This window comes from Paralichthys olivaceus, chromosome 3 (genome assembly GCF_024713975.1).
Source record: "Paralichthys olivaceus isolate ysfri-2021 chromosome 3, ASM2471397v2, whole genome shotgun sequence".
NCBI classification, from domain to species: Eukaryota; Metazoa; Chordata; class Actinopteri; order Pleuronectiformes; family Paralichthyidae; genus Paralichthys; species Paralichthys olivaceus.
This window is the reverse complement of record NC_091095.1, coordinates 604,363-623,308: the sequence shown is the minus strand read 5'-3', so window position 1 is coordinate 623,308 and position 18,946 is coordinate 604,363. Positions and strand designations below refer to the sequence as shown.

Genomic DNA, 18,946 nt, shown 5'->3' with positions numbered 1-18,946 from the left:
AGATGATTCTACTGTAGGTCAGTGTTTGGAAACCTGATAAGTTATTAGAAAGGTTCCGGCGGCTTGGCTCCTGCTCTAACACTCATGGACAGATGATAAGAACGGCCCCTGGGACCCCCAGTGGTCGTTCAGTGTTGTTTCACTAAGCTCTTGGACTTCTCTGTTGTTGGCCCTTAGAGGTGACAGGGGAGCCTGGGCTCAGTGGTCAGTCCACTTCAAACTCTTTTAACTGTCAAACTGTCCATCTGACCCGTCAGCTGATTCAAATGAATCTGCAAACAATCATCATTAAAACATTTGAAAGGTCTGATGAATGTAACTGGAGATTTCTGATTGAGGAAAAGAAGAAACTCTGATTTGAAAACTGACACAGTGAAGAAACAGAAAAACCTAAATGTGTATTTGAACGTTTTATTTTTAATTAGTACAAAAAATAAAAATTCTTGTGGAAGCAAAACAAAATCTTGAAATTGACCAATGAATGAAAAACCGTGTTTTGATTTAAATGAACTTTTAAACATTCAGCCATTTAAACCTGGACCATGTGCAAGAATACAATAATAGAATAAGTCTTTTTATTTGTTTATTTCATTTCTTTTTCAGGGACATATTTTATTAACAATAACAAGACTAATTTTCATCTGCGGCCCTGGTCTGGTGTAAAGTTGGATTCATTCAGTTCAATGTGTCGCAGTATGAAGTAGACACTTCACAGTCTAATAATAATTATAAACACAAGCAGTAAATAGAAGGAGCCAGTGTGTGACCTCCTCGTGACCTCTGTGTGACCTCTGTGTGACCTCCTCGCGACCTCCTCGCTGTGGCTCGGCTTGGAGCTCAGATGTCTCTGTGCTGCTGCAGCAGCCCACGTGTTGTAGTTTCCATCCAAGCACCAGCAGAGGGAGACATCACATCGTGAATGGACGTGTCTCCTCTGGTCTCATTCATGATTTTCCTGCTCCGCATGTTTCCAGTGTTATTGATTTGTGTGAAGTTATTGATCAATGATTAGATTCTTTCTGAACAGAATCTCTGCGTCTCATTTCTCTGCTGCTCATTGTGATTAGAGGAATCCAGCCTTCTGATTGGCTGCTGAACACAAAGTTGGTTCATTTCTCAGCCGTGTATCTGAAGTTCAAACACTCGTATGAATTAGTCATCGTTTCCCACCCCCTCCCTCTTCAGACACTACCAGGCCAGTGGTTATGGTAAATGAAGACGTTAGAGGGGGAGCGCATCAAGAGGATTTGTGGGGATCTTTCTCTCCACAGAGGCAGCTTTGGTTCGCTCGGGCCCCTGACAACAGCACATGTTGTGGGAAGATAGCGGGCGGCGACGACGTACAAAGGCGGCCCTGAGCCGAGCCGAGTAGCGTGAGGCTTTCTGGCAATCGGCCGTCACCCTCTGCCGCCTTGGCGCTGTCGCCCCACGTTAGTCACACCGCAGGAGACGCGGCCTGGCCTCCCGACTGCTGCCGAAGGCCACAAAAGGCCCGCCGCTGCTCGGAGGTAAAGCTCCTGTCTGCAGCGCCGCCCCCCCCCCCCCCCCATCAGGAGAAAGAGACAGATCTACAGTGTGAGATGAGACGACAGGACGGCGGTAGCGTTCAATTAAAGGCGCATTAGAGAGAAAGAGAGCGGACACGATGATGGCGCAGCAGAGGCCTAAAACCGTCATGACTGACTGCTCCTCACTCTTAAAAACTACGCTGCCGATGTCGACATCTTCAAATGACAAAATCCTTTTCAGTTCATCAAGTTTATTTAATCTGCGTTTCACATCATGAAGGAGGTTAAAAAGAGTTTCACAGTAAAATAACAAATGAAGAATGAAAAATCTAAATGTTTGACCAGTGGAAATATACAGATGTTTTCATATCACGTCTGATGTCTGTAGATTTAAATCTCTATCCACTTTCATTCTGATGATTTTTACTGGTACAAAAATACACATATACAGAAAGTTTGATTCAAACAATATTTTATTGAGAATTATTTTTGATAACAGCATTTTCTGATTTGTATAGTGATGGAAACAGAAAACACAAAATCTCCTCAGTTCAAAAGAAATGAGAAGGTTGAACCTGGTTTTATCCAGAATTCAGATTCAATTTAATGGAAACGACACGTTCATTGATGAAGACGTTTTTAACATAGAATGTCAGAAACGTTGTTGGTGAAGTTTCATGGTGAAAACACGGAGTTTGTCAGAATCCTTCATTTTTCCTTAGAATCTATGTACACAGATATGAATATTTGATTAAACACACAACATGAAACACTGGCACGAGGACACCACAGAGAAACTACGTCAGACTATTTTAAACCAGAGGTTAAGATTTAAATTTGGACGATTGTGTCTCTGTAGTTTTTGATGTTTGTCTCCATGTGGAGGAAATGTGATTATCGGACCCTTGGAGCCTCATTGAAAGGCCCCTGAAAGGCCCTGAACCACCGCTTGACACCGGTTTAGTTGCTGTGTGAAAATGTACAATTATAATATTTTATAAAAATGTTCAGATTCGTTCTGGGGATAAAATCGAGGATACAGCTGATTCACAAACTTGAAAACTGTTTCTGCTCGTCATAAAATATTTGAATAATTTAATATATTTTTCCCCCAAATCACTTAATTTTATCTATATTTTAATAATTATGATACAAGTGTTGTTTAGTGTTAATTATATTTTCTTGCTGCTCCGACCTGGATGGTCAGCTGCCCAATAAGAAACCAGAAGCTCTGTGACATCAATCATCTCCTCACTTTAATTAACGCAGCGATCCCATTGGTTCCCATCTTGCCTCACACCTGCCGCAGACTGTGTGTGTGTGTTTGTGTGTGTGTGTTTGTGTGTCTCCAGCTGTGTGTGCAGACTGGCTGTTTTTATGGGAACAGCTGGCAGGTCTCCTCTGTTGTTTTCGTATTGTGTTTGAGGGGGGGGTGCACATCTGTGTGTGTGTGTGTGTGTGTTGGAGCATTTCCTGCCTTGTTACCTTCCAGTGTTTTTGTGTTCAGGTGAATTCACTCCATTACAAACACAACGAGCTGATTAAAGCAGCTGTCTTTCACTGCGCGCTGTTGAACAGCGTCTTTGCTGTGTGTGTGTGTGTGTGCGTGCGTGCGTGCGTGCGTGCGTGCGTGCGTGCGTGCGTGCGTGCGTGCGTGCGTGCGTGAGAGATTTAAACAGGTTGAAACTACTGTTAGATTTTATTGTTGACTTGTTTCTGGGAGTGTTGCTGCTGTTGCTATGTCTCTGCACCATCAAACCAGAGTGCAGCTCAGTTTACCCGACAGTTATCCTGGTTTTATTTAACTTTCCCCCAATCACAGACACACACAGCGTAAACAATCAGGTAGATAGCCCCCCCCCCCAACGTGACCCGACCACAGCACGAAAATAATTTGAGATATTTGTCTTGATGCGCTCGGCTGAAAGATATGAGATCAGGCACAGGTTTTGTTGCAGGAGCTTTAAAAGTCTGAATAATTTAATTCCTTGAAAAGTCCTAAGCACCTTAAAATATTACATATCAGGTCTTAACTGTGTTCCAGTTCATTTAACCTGACTTTTCTCTGTAACTCTCTGATTCCTTCCAGGGTTGTAACTTCGGGTTGAACACTGGGGTCAAATACACAGTTCTTGTTTTACTAAATTATAATTTCTTACAAGTATCATCACCTCAGAAAGAATCACTTTTAATACGTCATACTTCAGATATAAACATCAGATAATCCCGACTAGTGAGGGACCAAAGCAGCTACAAGGAAACAGGAGTGAAAAAGACTTTTCTATGTTTGTGCTGCAAATTAAATTAAATGGATGAAACATGATAAAATGGTTTTCTCATCAGTGAGACAGTTTGGTTATTGGGGGTTACAATCAGGGGATTGTGAATTATTATTATTATTATCAATTTCATTCATTAAGGCTCAAATTGAACTTGTTCAAACTCTGTCAGTAGATTTGATAATTATCTAATGGTCACATTATTATTTCTGTAAAATGTAAAGACTCATTATTTCTCCTGGTTGTGGTTTTAAAAACTTAAAAACATTTGGAGTTTGGAAGAAATGTTGTCCGTAGGAGAATAGAACAAATTGCTGATTTGGTTTTAACACATTCATAATTAGTAAAACCAGACAGAATGATAATATACAGACTCAGAGGATATACAGAGGTTTTGTAATGTGGGGAAACCTCTCAGTTTGTCTTTCAGTTTCCCCCGATACGTCATGTTCGACGTCATCAATGCACCGAGGCCCTCTCTCACCTCGCCGTCTTGCCAAATGACTTCGTTCTCCCGTGTGTCACTTCTCCATCACTGGTGATTGGAGCCGATAAAACCCTGCGTCTGCTGCAGAGTCATGTGACCCGGGGGTGAACGATGTCTGAGTCCCACCGCAGATAAAAGCCAGATGTTAGTGGAACCTTTGACCAGTGAAGAGAATATTGTTATAATTATTGATATTTCATTGTTCAGCTCTAAACGATGAACAACGTGATGATCTGACTGGTTCACAGACTGGTTGCCTGGTGGAGCGGAGACAGAAGGAGGTCTGGAGAGGGGGGGCGTGGGCGGAGGATTTTTTTTAGAGGGGTGAAGGAGGGAGTGGTGGTGGTGGTGGGGGGGCCCAGCATATGCCCGGCCCTGCTGACAGCTTGCCTACGTTCCCCCATCATCTCGCCGCCTGCAGGCTTCCTTCTTCCTGCTCAAAGACGGCAGAATATTTTTTGGGCGCCCAGTCAGGTTGGGTCCTGGTGAAACCTGGTGTGCGTGGGCAATCTGCTGCCAAGGCTTAATAATGTGTGTGTGTGTGTGTGTGTGTGTGTGTGTGTGTGTGTGTGTGTGTGTGAGAGAGAAAGAGAGAGAGACGGGTTCAGATATGTGAGACAGAAAGAAGAAGAGACGGAGAAGAATCTGAGGAGCTTGTCTCTTGTCAGTGCTGACCTCTGACCCATCGCTGCTTTCCCTTCAGCACTTATCAGATATTTTCGTGAGCTATAATGTAAAACTTTTCCTCGACTGGATCCATAAACTGAGCAGAGTTTGATTCCACTCTCTCTCTCTCTCTGGGGGAGGCCGGAGGTGAGGAGATGGGAGGATTTTTTTATTTTTGTTATCCGTTCACCAATGAACCGCTGACTCGTCCTCCGTCCCCCCCAGCAGTTAGTCTGGTTTACCTTGACCCTCCTCTCGGTCAGGATGGAAGACGAGGCTGCGTTCGCCGTCCTCACCTTCAGATGGTTTCTCTGAAATCTGCTGCGTCCCGTCTCCTCTGTTGTTGTTCAGGTGAAAGTGAGGACGTTACACATGAAAAGTCTTTGCACACGAAGGACATCAGATAGAAACATGGATCAATGTTTGTTCTGCAGATAAAAGCTTTGATTTATTTATCGATTAGTTAAATTCATCATATGATTCATCAGACATCTTCACAAGCACGGTATCAGCAGTGACCAAACATCTGACGTGTTGTGATCATGGACGTCGCCATGTTCTCAGTCAGTCACATTATCAGTTCATTGTCTCACGATCCTGACGACCGTCAGACCAAGTTTTAAATCCATCATCTGACAGTTTGAGCCTCGGGGCCGAGTGTCCTCTCAAACCTGTGTGATGTGGATTTCCCACCATGCAGTGTTCTATGTAAAGATTCCGTGAGATGACCATCGGCTACTCTCCTGCTTCCTGTTTTATTCTCTCTGACGGGTGCAACACTCTGCTGCTTGTGTCTGCGTGACGCATCCGGTGCGAGCTGCAGGCGTCAGCGATGCATCGCTGCACAGTGTTTCTGGTGTGTGTGGACTCCAGCAGACGACACTCAGCACAATTAGACGTTTGGGGAGTTGTCAACTTTCTGTAACAGACTCGTTTATCAGTGAGGTTCATTCATTTTGATGAAATGGTGAATTAATCAGCCACTTTCTATTTGTGTCCAGTGTGAACGCACATACTCGACCAGCTGCATTCAGCATCTTTGTCTGATTTCTATGAGCTCGATGAACGAACGACTGAGACCAGCAGAGACGCTCCAGCTCCGTCTTTTTGTGTAAACTTGAAATAGTCTGGGTGGTGCTGTTCTAAATAATATTGTGTGATGGCATATGTGTCGAACACGTGCTCACACACACACACACACACACTTTGGCTCATCAATGAAAGTCGGTCAGAGGGTGGGGGGGTTCCGGCCTCTCCCCATGCTCTGCCAGGCCATCTGTTCCTCCTGCCTCCCTCTCACAACACAACTGCCTTCCTGTTTCATCCTCTTCTTCTGCTGCACACACACACACACACACACACACACACACACACACACACACACACACACACACACACACACAGAAGAAGAAGAAGAGTTTTGTATCATCTGAGTGAGATGAGTTTATTATCTGAGAGATGATTTTCTGGCGCGGACACTCATTGCAAATGTTTGTGTTTTCCGACGCCAAGCAGAACCTCGCCCATGCCGCCAAGGTCGTCAACAAACGACGGCCCCGTTTTTTTTTCTTCAGTCGAATGAGAGCTGAGCTGTGTGTGTGAAGCTGATGCTGCCATTAGAGGTGTGTCTCTTTGTGTGAAGCTCACGTTTCCGTGGTTTGAGACAAGGACACAGGAAGTCCTCAGGTTTTAAAAGTGTTCAGTTAGTGTTGAATGTGATTTTGCTCCAGAGACATTAGTTAAGACACAGAACTTGTTTCTTTTACTAAAGGTACTGACAGATTACGAGACAGTGGAGCACTGGACACGAAGGGTCCAGTTCTTTCTCTCCTTGTCTTCCTTTTGCATTTGCTCGGATTTTCCTCCCCCTTTCTCGCTCACTCTCTCTTTTGCTCTTGCTTGCTCTCTCATGCCCGCTCTCTCGCTCCCCTCTCTCTCTTTTGCTCCCTCTTGTTTCCTCTCTCTTGCTCTTGCTCCCTCCCTCGCTCTCTCTGTCTCTTTTGCTTTCTCTTGCTCTCTCTCTCTCTCTCTCTCACTTCTTCACTTGCTCTTGGTCTCTCTCTCTGTCTCTCGCTGTTTCTTGCGCTCTCCCTCTCTCTCTCTGGTGGTGCGAGCTTGGTGTGGACTTGGTTTCAGGCCTGGTGCTGTTGGCTGATCTCCAGCCTGGCAGCAGCTCAGTGGGAGCAGGTGGAGCCCCCCCCCTCTCTCTCTCTCTCTCTCGCTCGCTCACACACACACAGGTTGTGGTCCCACAGTATTTTTTACTGACATCAACCCGTTTCCATGGTGATGTCTGTGTTGGGTTCTTGACCTTCTATTCACGTCTGATTGGTCGCCTGGTTTTGAGAGTTGTCTTCAGTCGGTTTCCTGTGACGACGTCTGTTGAGACAATGGAGCAGTTTGCTTCAGTCGTGAGGATTTTCAGTGAAAACTATTCTTTCTGAAACTTTCATGCTGCCGGCAGCAGCAGCTCGTCTCTGCAGAACAAATGTCCTGGTTCAACACCACGTTTCACTCATACATTTTCTATGAACGATATAAAGTGAGTCCCCTGTGTGCAGGGACGTGTGCAGAAATTCTGAAGAACAAAGGGCACCCCCCCCCCCGAGCGTCCTTCTTGACTCACTGAGTGATTCAAGACACTGATTTGTTCTGAAGTGTCCCTCAACGTTTTTTATGGCTCGGTGTCACTTTTCTGTGACCTGTAGACACGTCAGTCAAAAATAATAAAGGTGTGGACATTTGATCTGGTCAAACTAGAAATCAAGTCAAGTTTATTTAAAAAGCACATTTAAAACAAAAAGTAAGAAGTACAAGAATGAAATTAAAATAAAGTCAAAGGCAAAAAATGGAAAATGTGAGACGCTTGAGAAGACTCTCTAATGTGTCAAAGGACGGAGAAGTCTTCCATCACATTAAACTTTAGTCTCGACCAATAAGGGACAAACCGGGATCAGCTGCTCGGTGGCTCTGAGGGATGTAAAATGTCTCCTTGGTAAATGGCTGCAGGAGTAGAACCGGGAACAGGAGATGTATCTGTGGACCTCTTCAGGCTTTAAAACAAATAAGAGAAGCTTATCCTGAATTCCAGCCTGTACTTCGTATACTTGTGTATTTGCAGCAGGAGGGGAAGATGGGCTGGTGCTGCGGAACCTCCAGCCGAGCGCTGGTGCTCATCGTTACCGTGTTTGTTCAGAGTAACAGAGTCTGGGTCTGGAAACTGAGGTCGCTGTTGAATCTTTCATTTGAGTGTCATTTAAATACTGAGAAGAATTCTAAGAGATACTGTAAATACTGTTTACTCACATGTTAATAATTTCACAACCTTTTCACCTGTAAATAATTCAATAATAATTAAAGCAGTAAATTTGTAATGAATCATTCAACAAATCAAGTTCATCTTCAGGTAAACTCAAATTAAGATGATCAATAATTAGATTAGCTGCAGTTTAACTATTTATTTTACAGATGTAAATTATATTTTATTTATTAATAATAATAAAGATGGCTTGAGTTTATATAGCGCCTTTCATGGGACCCAAGGACACTTTACACCAGTGTGTGAGGACAAGACAGAAGAGAAAAGAAAAAGTAATAACAGGATCATATTTAGCAGCGGGGACGATCATTGACTGAGGTTAAAGTCCTTCATGATGAGGTGCTGCTCGAGGAGTGATCAGTGTTGTGTATTTCAGCAGAGAGAGTTCCAGAGGGATGTTCTGTAAGTGTTAATCTTTAAACACATAAACGGCTCGACTGAGTATTTTAAAAGGTTCTGAGTCTCTAAAGGAATTTGAATTAAATTATGAAAAATCAGTTTGACATGTTCTTTACTGGTCCTTAAGTCGTGGTCGATGTGCAGATGATAACACAGCAGGACGTTGAGTTTCTGTCTGTTCACACAATTCACTGCTGTAGTTTGATCCCGTCATCTCTAGATGGCGCCTCAGGTTCTTTTTCTGCTGAGTTCATCAACAGAAACATGAAGTTTACTGAGAAACGTGAGGTTAATTCTTCATCTGTGTCGAACAAACAATGAAGACAGAACGTTCAGTGAAGCTGTAATGAGTTGAGATGTGGAGGAGGACCTGAAAACATGACCACCTGTCAAACCTGGACGTCCATGACTGAGATTCTACTGACGACACTGATGAAACAAAGACCCTGAGGGAGCTGGATTCTGAAGCTTCTCATGTTGTGAGCCACACATGCTGAAAATCATCAGACCCAGAATATTCATATTTAAATGAACCCACTCAGAAGCAGTAATATTAAATTACTGTTAATACATGAATATATTAGAAGTATTACCATGTCTTGTAGTACTCTTAGTTGTAGTATGGAGTATTTCTTTCATGTGGTTTTAAAGAATCCACATACTTTGTCCACGTCTTTAGTTACAGACTCGTCTTTCGCTGAAGACGATCCTGTCTCCAACCAGTTAATAGACTGGTCCTGGATTTAAATCAGAATCATCACAGTCTACCTGCAGCACTGAGCTGTTGTTATATCATACATTATATTATGTTGACATTTGTTTATATACTTTTTATATTTCTGTTCATTATTTCTCTTCTTGGTTGGAGCCGGTCAAAAGGAAAAGAATAGAAATGTTCATTGTCCTCTTGAAAATTTGCTGAGCACGTTTACAGATGAGTGTAACTGACACAGTAAACTGAGCCTGTAAACATTTAGATTTAAGTTAACGTGCTCCCTGAGTTCACAGTAACAGACGTCAGATTCAGAACAAACGTCACAGCGTGAATTCAATCTGCAGTTTAGATTCGTGTCATAGACACAGTACCTGTTGAGTCTGTAAACTCAGGTGATTCACTCACAAATGATGAATCTGTGTTTTCACCTGATTCCTGTGGGTGTGAAGCGGCTCCTGTGTGAGCGTCTGAGCTCCATGATTACTAAGATTAGTGATCATATCCAGAGAAAATAACTAAACAATTTAATTGCTGTAATCTAATTACCTTCTCTTTGTCTTGACCTTCATTGCTGAGACGTTGTTTAGCCAGTTAATAACGTGCTGCCGCAGCTCCCGTGTGTTTGAGAGAAGTAAATCTGCAGATTGTCTTGTTAAATCACACCGGCTGTCCTTCTATTAACATAAAAGCTTCTGTTCATTAACCTCGGACGACTCGTCGCTCGCCGCCTGCAGCCGGGGACGAGTGAAACGCCGCAGAGGAGGAGATCAGCTCAGGTCAACACAAGTGTTCACGTTTATTTAGAAAGAGCCTCAAACAAACAGAAGCTTCACAAGACAAACTCGTGACGCGCTCAGTTTACAGGAAAATAATTACAGGTCAAAGGTCAAAGCTCTAAACTGGGAAAGTTAGGTTTGTTTTTATTTTTTCAATGAACAGGAGCTAAATCAAATCCACTTAATTACACCTGATGAATTTCTAACCATCTGTGAAGCTGCGTTGATCTCACCGTTCTCGTCACGGTGCGGAAACATGACTTCCTCCATCTCAGGCCTCCTGCCGGCCTCTGACTGGTTCCCCAGGAACAGAGGCGTCAGTGAGAGCAGCACCAGAACAGTTTGGAACAAGTGGACAGATCGAGACGTGTGGAACCGGAGCAGTGAAGATCTCCTGTCCAGAAGACTGGTTCTCCTCCTGGATTAAAACCCAAGCAGCAGAATTCCCAGGTTCAATAATCACGTTTTCACTGAAGGTTGCCGATTGGGGGTGTGGTTACCTGGTGACTCTACACTGACGTAGCCTGCGGACAATGTCCCCAGAGTTGGGTCCAGACTTTCTGTCCCACGTGCAGCTTCAGAGTCCGGAGCAACTTCAGAGCTGTGACACGTGTCAAACACGATGTGATGGTTTCACGTGCACGCGCGGGCCTTTCATAAGGTCCGTGTTTTTTCCACGTGACTTTGTGTGAGGGTGTGAACGAGCATCCTTCTCTCTGAGCCGCAGCCGGACTGTGCGCGGGATGAGCGCGATTCAGGTGCGTGATGAGCGACTGGTCGTGCGTGTGAACACTTTGTCTCCGCTCCCTTTCATACATGCACGCGCAGTTCTCCTCAAAAACTCCACGCGGGGAAACGCACGCGTGCAGCGTGCATAGATAAGCGGGAACCGGAGCACCGACTCCGCTCCCCGCCCCCTGCTGCAGGGCTGCAGCTGCGCCCCCATGCACGGAGCAGGCTGAACCGTGCTGTACCGGGTCACACCGAGCTGAACCGGGTTATGTGCTTCCAGCGGGACAGGAAGGAGAAACCGAAGAGGAGGAGTTGCTGTGGACATAAACAAACACACAAGAGACTGATGCAACTTCTGCAGAGTCCGTGACCCGAGCCGAGCCGAGCAGGACACGGAGAGAAGCACGAGCCGCTGAACCGAGCCAGCACCGAGCCCGGACCGAGCTCAGTCTGGATTCATCCCGGAGCTGCGGAGCGTTTTCACCGTTAATCAACGTTTTATCTGCGGAGGCATCAAACTTTGTCACCGGCTCTTCAATGTTTACCATGGTGAGCACGTGTCCGTGTGGAGATCGATGGTGGATCCTCGGTGTCTCTGCTCATCATAGTTATTCATCGATCGACACACGGGGTCTGAGGAATGCGGTGCACGAGCGCGTTCTCGTGTGCGCGTACACCACGGGAACTTCTTCCCCCTTCTTCTACTTTAATTTGTCCAATCAGACGCTGATCTGACGTTCAAATTCCTCGGGTTCGTCCAATTACGGCGCAGTCAGAGATCGGAGCGGTGACGTGGCGGGTCCTGATTGGCTGACACTGCAGGTAGAGGCGGTGTCGGTCCACAAAGATGTGAAATGACAAATGTGCGCGTGTCATTGATTTCTTAGATGTGTTTCCTGTTAAAGTCCTACACGGTTTAATTGATACTATAGTTATTATATGATGATATAAAGCTGGTTGTCCTCAGGACGTTCAGTCACTCTAGAGACGTTTTGTCTCCGGAGTTATTCAAACCTGCTGTTATTAAACTCTGCATGTCTCTTGTTTACTTTCTATTTTCACTTTAAATGACTGATAATGTTCCTTTAGGGATTTCAACTTCTAGCGAGTGTATTGTGATTTATTATTCTCTCATCGTCCATGATGTTAAAATAAGATTATGTGATGCCTGCATGTAGGGATTTCACACGTCGTCCTCTGCTCTCAGGTCAGTTCTTACAGAGTCAACGCAGCATCGCTGCAGTGATTTACAACACGTCAGTTGTACATCATCGTCAGTGCGTTGTACTGAATTAGATTTTATCTCTGAAATATGGACATAATACACAGATTTACAGTGTGTGTGTGTGTGTAATGAGTTCAGTTTGTAACAGGATTGTGGTTGTTGATATTTTCCCTGGCTGTGGTTACAGTGTGTAAAGTGTGTGTGGTTCTCACTGGTGGTTTATTTCTCCTCGTCGTTAATGATCCTATGGGGACGATCTCAGTGTCTGTGGCTTTACAGAGGCTTTGTTGAATTTTATGGAAACTCCTATAGCATCTCTACCGACTAATATTCCTCTTATATCCCTGTAAAGATATTTTATAGAGTGTGGTGCTCAGTGTTTACAGTAATCTCTGTTTTTACCAGGAGACCGACACTCACTAATTCTAGGCCACATCATCTCAGCTGATGGTTTCTGTTGTGTATTTTCTGATTCTCAGTAGAGTGAGCTCAGTGTGGATATGTAGGGGGCGCTGTTCCGTGGCTCTGTGTGATGTGTGGATCCTCACAAAGAGGAACATTTTTCACTCGGAGGCGTGAAGTCACTAAATGGACGTTTGGATTTTAGGAGACTTTTTACTTTTTCATCCGTTTATCTGAACATGTGACGGAAACATGAGTTGAATCTGTTTATTGAACAGAACATCTTAACAAAATAATACTGAACTTCTGCCTTTAAAGCAGAATTTAACAGATCTGGACATTTTCTCCAGCTGCTGCTTTTTTTACTATTGTTTCACGTTCACATCCAGAAGTTCATTTTCTTTAGGAGATGCTCCAGGATCAGTGTATGAAGATAACAAGATCTTATGGGATTATATATAAATATCATCACCTTCAGGACATTACCAGGGTCTGTGGTCTCATCCACGACAGAAAAGTGTTTCACTATAACACATAAAATGACTTTAAAGAATGAGGCGTGGAGTATGATTTTACAAAGACATGTAAAAACACCTCAGAAAACAGAATCTGTGTAATAAAGATAATAAATAAGCAGATAATAGATTCAATAAAAAGATAAGATGAGAAAAGTTTAAAGTTTTATATTGTAGGTGACTTTAGCCTCCTGTACGTGTGTGTGTGTGTGTGTGTGTGTGTGTGTGTTGCATCATCAAGGTGTGATCATAAAACAAACTAAAGATGTGTCAGAGGTCACACATCTCAATATGAGCCTCTTAGATATTATGTAAGTGTGTGTGTGTTTTATCAGGCTTAACAACACTCTCACACACACAGACACACACAGTGTTTCTCTCTCACACACACACACACACACAGTGTTTCTCTCTCTCACACACACACACACACACACACAGTGTTTCTCTCTCACACACACACACACACACAGTGTTTCTCTCTCTCACACACACACACACACACACACAGTGTTTCTCTCTCTCTCTCACACACACACAGTGTTTCTCTCTCACACACACACACACACAGTGTTTCTCTCTCACACACACACACACAGTGTCTCTCACACACACACACACACACACACAGTGTTTCTCTCTCGGGGCAGTGAGGAGTTGTTAGCGGGGCTGAGGCTCTGAGGAGCGGCTGTGGTTCAGGGGAGAGTCGGTGTCAGTTCCTCCTGCAGGAACAGAGGATTCATTGCTCTTCCTCTTTTCTTTTCCTCTTCTCCTCCTCTTCTTCTCCCTTCCTCCTCCTCCTCTTCTCTCCTTCTCCTCTCCTCTTCTTCTCCCTTCCTCCTCCTCCTCTTTCTCTTCTCCTCTCCTCTTCTCTCCTTCTCCTCTCCTCTTCTTCTCCGTTCCTCCTCTCTTCTCCTCTCCTCTTCCTCCTCCTCCTCCTCTTCCTCCTCCTCCTCTTCCTCCTCAGAGTGTAAACTCTCAAACACAATTGTTGACTCTTCCTCTGTAATCTGATCAATATCGATCGACCCCCCCCCCCCCCCCCCCTCAGCCTGATCAGTTTCTGCACGATCCTCGTGCGCGGCGGGATCCCGGAGTGCACGGGAATTCTGCTGCACGCGCACGCCCACAGCAGCGGCATCACTGTATTGTACTTTGGGAAAGTGCGCGCGGAGGATCGATGTGATCGACCCGCAGTGCGTGTGATCGGGTTCAGCTCTGCAGGGTCAGTGCGCACGGTCCGCGGCCACACACACGCGCACGCACACACACTTTCACACTCTTACACGCGCACACCGACGCAGTCCGGCGGGGGCCGGAGCGTGTGGAGGTCCCGGTGCTGAGCAGCAGCGGAGGTGGCGCTCTGTGTCCGGGACAGCTCTCTCTCTCTCTCCCTCTCTCTCTCCCCGTCTCCTCCTGCCGGTGATAAATTACCGGAGAGCAGCTGTCGGTGGATTCAGAGGCGAGGCGGCCGTCAGGCAGCTCAGGGATCCCGCTTCTTTTCTTTCTTCCTCCCTCGTCACATCTCTTTCCCCGGGACTCCGTCGATGCTGTTGCCGCTGCACCGCGCCCTCCGTCCCGAGCACCGAGGAGCCGCACCGCCTCACGCCGGCCACAGCGCCCCGCAGGACGGATAGACATGTTGCCGAGGTCCGCCGGTCGCCGTGGATCTGCGTAATGCAGTTTCGGGACGTTTTGGAGCTTTGCACCGTGCACCACCACCACCACCACCGGCCACTCTCAGCCCGCAGCACCGACACCACACCGGGCTGCCCCGTGACTTCCCCCGCTTCACTCCTCTAACGGGACTTTCCTCTCGTCGCCGGAGATGTTCTTCGTGTCTGGGCTGAAAGTTGTGCGCTCCCCGGCGGAGGGCCTCTAACAGGTCCGGACTGTATGTAACCCGAGGCGGGGTCAAAGTTCAGCCCTGGTTGGAAATGTGAAAGCGAAGGGGGCAAAAGGAGGGCTCTATTCCCCCTCTCTCTCCTTCTTCTTCTCTTCTTTCCTTTTCACACTCTGCGCACACGCACGCGCACACAGGCTGGAGATACTGTAACCACACGCACACAAACACACACACCTTCCAGATCTAACATTAGATCCGACAGATATGTATTCACCGCTATGTCTGACACAGGTGAGTGATCTCTAACTTTGACTTTGTCTTAACGTGTTGTTGAGCAGCTCAGTGACTGTGCACGCTCACACACACGCACTCTGTGGATCAGTGTGTGTGTGTGTGTGTCCTGCAGCAGCACATGGCGGACGGCGCCTCCAAACTTTACCGGATAATTTAACCGGAGTAATAATGTTGTGTGTCCCAGTTTGTCTGTGGAGCTCTGGACACAGTGTGTGTGTGTGGGGACTCGGGGCCGCTGCTCGCGCTGGGTCCTCGCGGGGCTGCAGCTCTGCTCTGCCCCGGCTGCTCCCCTGGCACCGGCCCCGGTCCAGGCTCCCGCTGCCCGGTCAGTCAGCTCCGGGAGAGGAGGAGGAGGAGGAGGAGGAGGGGGTTCGGTTCATTTTGCAGGAGGTCCCCCCCCCCCCCTCATGGATTGAACGCCATACTTTGCGCAAAATGTTTCTGCGTGAACCTTTTTGGTTTTGTCAGTTTTCAAAGTTTCTCGCGTGCAGAAGTTGTAACTTTCTCTCGTTGACTCACGAACAAGCTCCAGGTTTGCGCAGGAAGCCGGAGCTCGGTGCAGCGAGCAGGGCTTCGTGTGTCGCGGGCTTTCAGAGCCTGTTCTCGGCTGCTCGTGTTCAGAGCTGCAGGTTGATGCTGTTGTGTTAATGGTGGAGTTTGTGCTGCAGCTCAGGCCTCAGAGGAAACTCAGGCCTGAACCCAACAAATCCACTTAGTGTCCGAGGTGAGCTGAGGTCACCGAGCTGCAGGACACACAGATCATATTTACACCACAAATGAACTGATTCATGATTTATCTCCTTCCTGGTGCTGAATTTAAATTAAAACTGTTTGTACATTTATCCAACAGGAAACTCAATTTAATAAAATCCCTTTATTTTACCTCAGGGATGTGTTGAGGGTCACAGGTGAAAATAGGATTTCAGAGTGACCTGCTGATTTTTCAGATTTTCTCTTTTTCTTAATCATTTTTTCCTAAAATTAACTTCAGCTTCTTCTTAATAAGAGACAAATTAGAAATCATTAAATTAAACAAATCACACTAAATTCACTGATTTAGTTTTAATACAGAAAATATTTGAAATAAACAGATGGTTAGAAATTAATTAGAATGTGAGAATTTAAAATGCAGTTAAATTTCATGTTTTATTATTTATCATTAAAATATATTTATGTACAATAAATTGATATTTAATACTAATAATTTGTAAATGTTGGATGTGTTGCTCCTGGGTGTAAATGATAATAATCAGAATCATCGTTTCTTCTGGAACGTGTGATAATCTGCTGCCTCTCATCTTTTTTTGACTCCACTGATTTTTACTGAATCCAAAAATTCCCCCCAAATAAATCGTCTTTAGATTTTGTGGTTGCAGCTGCAGTCTTGTCGTGAGATGCGTTTGAAGACGATCTGAGCGTCTTAAACTGCAGCAGCGAACACGAGCTTTAACGTATAATCAGATTATCAGGCAGTAAAACCAATAATCAGCAGACGAGTCCTCGCTGCCTCCGTCGGTTCACAAATGCTCCTCAGTGAAGTGTCACAGGAAAAAACTGTCAGCAGCTTCTTTTTAAATTCTTTTGTTTGGCTTTCGTTTGCTCTTTTTAATTGCTGAGCATGAATTTCTAATTTTTATGATTGTCATTGTCCTCACCACTGAAAACATTGATGTGTGTGTGATCCAGTTGATCCTCGTCAGACGCTTCAGACGGTTTTTCAGATAATTTTTCAACATAATTGGCATAAAAACCATTTCCTGAATATTTAAAGTGAATATTGTCTCATCACATCAGAGCTTCGTGAAACCTCCTGTCAGCTGATCGCACACTTCTGCTGAATTTACAGATTTAAAGAAAAATTTATCAAACCTGAAACTTTAAGTTTTAGCTCGTTATAAAAGAACGTTAAAGTTATACGTTAAGTGAGTTTCTTCTGTCAGCCAGGAGGGGGCGCCTCAAAACGAAATTTACATTTTTATAAAATTCTTCAATCGCAATTTTACTTTTAAAACATAATTATAGAAAAATGTGTTTTCAATAAGTGATGAGTTTTGTGAGAGCAGAAGAGTTTCTGGTTTTGTGACGTGGTGACGGAACCAGATGTTTGTTGTTTGTCGGTTTCTTATGTTGTTGGACTTTTTATAGATTTTAAAGAAAATATATTTTTAACGTGTTGATCTTTCTTTATTTTCTTGGAGGGGAAGTTTGTAGAAAACAGAAAAATGAAGAAATAAAGATGAACACAGACGTGGGAACCGTGAATTCTTGCTTTATTAAATTTCAACAGGCAGGTTTTTGCACCAATACAACGTCTCGTCTTCTAAACTGTCTTTCATTCTGCTCAACTCGGCATATTTTCATTTATTTGTTTGCTTATCAACATAAATTTGAACTCTGAGACATCAGGCGTGATCAACTGTGATCTCAAAACCAAGAAACATGGGACTCATGTAGATCCTGAGTTTAAAATACTGAAGATAAAGAGAATCTTAATTCCTCTGATGAGTGAACGTCTGTGAGCCTCCATCACTGAGACGTCAAACACCGTCTGAAACCTTTCAACCACGAACACGGATTCATCTTGAACGATCACTTTCTTTCTTCTTGTGTCGGTGAGCTGTGGTTCAGACGGTGGGTTGGGGGCCTCAGATCCTCGTGTGGCCCTCACACAGAGCTGCTCCGGCTCTGATCCTGGTGTCGCCGCTGTATTTTAATCTGGGAGCGTCTGACCATTGAGTTCAGTTTGTATAAATCTGCCTCCTTGGTGTGTTTGGCGTCGTCGAGGCTGCCGTGGCCGTCGTCCTCCGTCGGCAGACGTTAACGGGGAAACCTCGGCGGCTCGACTGAGCTTCTGAGCCCGAGCGCCACGCTGATAATTCCCTCAGTGTGTCGGTGTGGGTGTCAATAGGCGGTGGGAGGGAGGGAGGGAGACATGGAGGATTACCATTATTGCTCCTCTAAATGACTGTTATTCAGGGGGTTGTTGTTACAGGCCTGTTATTTGGAGCCCATTACATCTGTCACCAAGGTGCAGCGGGGGGAACGTGTAAGCTCCAGACGCGCTCAGACGGTCACTCTCCCTTCGCAGGTTTAGAAACGCCAATTTCCTCCGAGGGACAACACTGAAAGAAAGAATGACCCCAAAGAGACGAAGAAAGAACCCCGGGGAGCCGCGTCACACATCCGCTCCCAAAACGCCTGAGCGTGTTTTAACCAGGCGGCCTTTCATTCAGCTCCCACCGGGAAAAATCCACCACAGACCATGAGACGAGTTTCACCTGGTTTTAATAGAAATTAGGTGAAATTCATTGTCGTGTTCCTCACGCAGACGCAGCCACTGTTTTCATTTGAAGATTTAAGATTCAGACAAACGAGCGACTGGATAAACAAATTCCAGAAACAGGAGAATGTCTCTGAGGCTGCGAGGCTGCGAGGATCTCAGGACTCAGGCCAGATATCGACAGAAATGTTTTACAGAAGCTCGGGATTGATCCAGTGATTTTATTTTGATTCTTTGGGATTTAATTCCCTGCTGTATAAACTGAGGCTGATTTTCAAAAAACATAATGTCTGATTTTAAAAAACGCTCATTTAAGATTAAAGCCACAACTGTAATCTGTTATTTAAAGTTTCCTCAGCAGATTTTTAAGTTCACACAAACAGGCTGTTGTTTAAAGTCTCAGGATAATATGTTATAGAGGAGTCAAATGTTAATTTCACATTTCAATTCAAATCGGCTTGTTTCAGTAATTATCTTGATTCTAATGAAGCTGTTTCTTTGTC

General features: G+C 45.0%; 1 protein-coding gene and 1 long non-coding RNA gene across 10 annotated transcripts in view; one reads left to right on the top strand and one right to left on the bottom strand.

The window, feature by feature from the left end:
* Nucleotides 1-18,946, top strand: part of nfia (nuclear factor I/A) — a 128,679-nt gene that overhangs the window by 27,676 nt on the left and 82,057 nt on the right. The window contains exon 1 of one of the 7 annotated variants that reach the window (XM_069520037.1): nt 10,824-11,430. The exons of 3 other annotated variants lie outside the window; for them this stretch is intronic. In XM_069520037.1, coding sequence (XP_069376138.1) covers nt 11,419-11,430 — 12 coding nt within the window. In that variant the 5' untranslated portion in view covers nt 10,824-11,418. Of the gene's footprint in view, nt 1-10,823; nt 11,431-14,320; nt 15,161-18,946 lie in introns of those variants that run through there. 3 more of the 7 variants (XM_069520031.1, XM_069520071.1, XM_069520079.1) reach the window with 3 other exon arrangements.
* Nucleotides 6,375-10,824, bottom strand: LOC138406798 (uncharacterized). Of its 3 annotated transcripts, none has more exons than XR_011240176.1 (2): nt 10,383-10,824; nt 6,375-7,319 (listed from the first exon to the last, which is right to left on the bottom strand). It is a non-coding gene; the product is annotated as an uncharacterized lncRNA (long non-coding RNA). The 3 variants fall into 3 exon arrangements; XR_011240179.1 differs by lacking the exon at nt 6,375-7,319 and adding an exon at nt 7,687-8,902; XR_011240177.1 differs by lacking the exon at nt 6,375-7,319 and adding an exon at nt 7,687-8,899.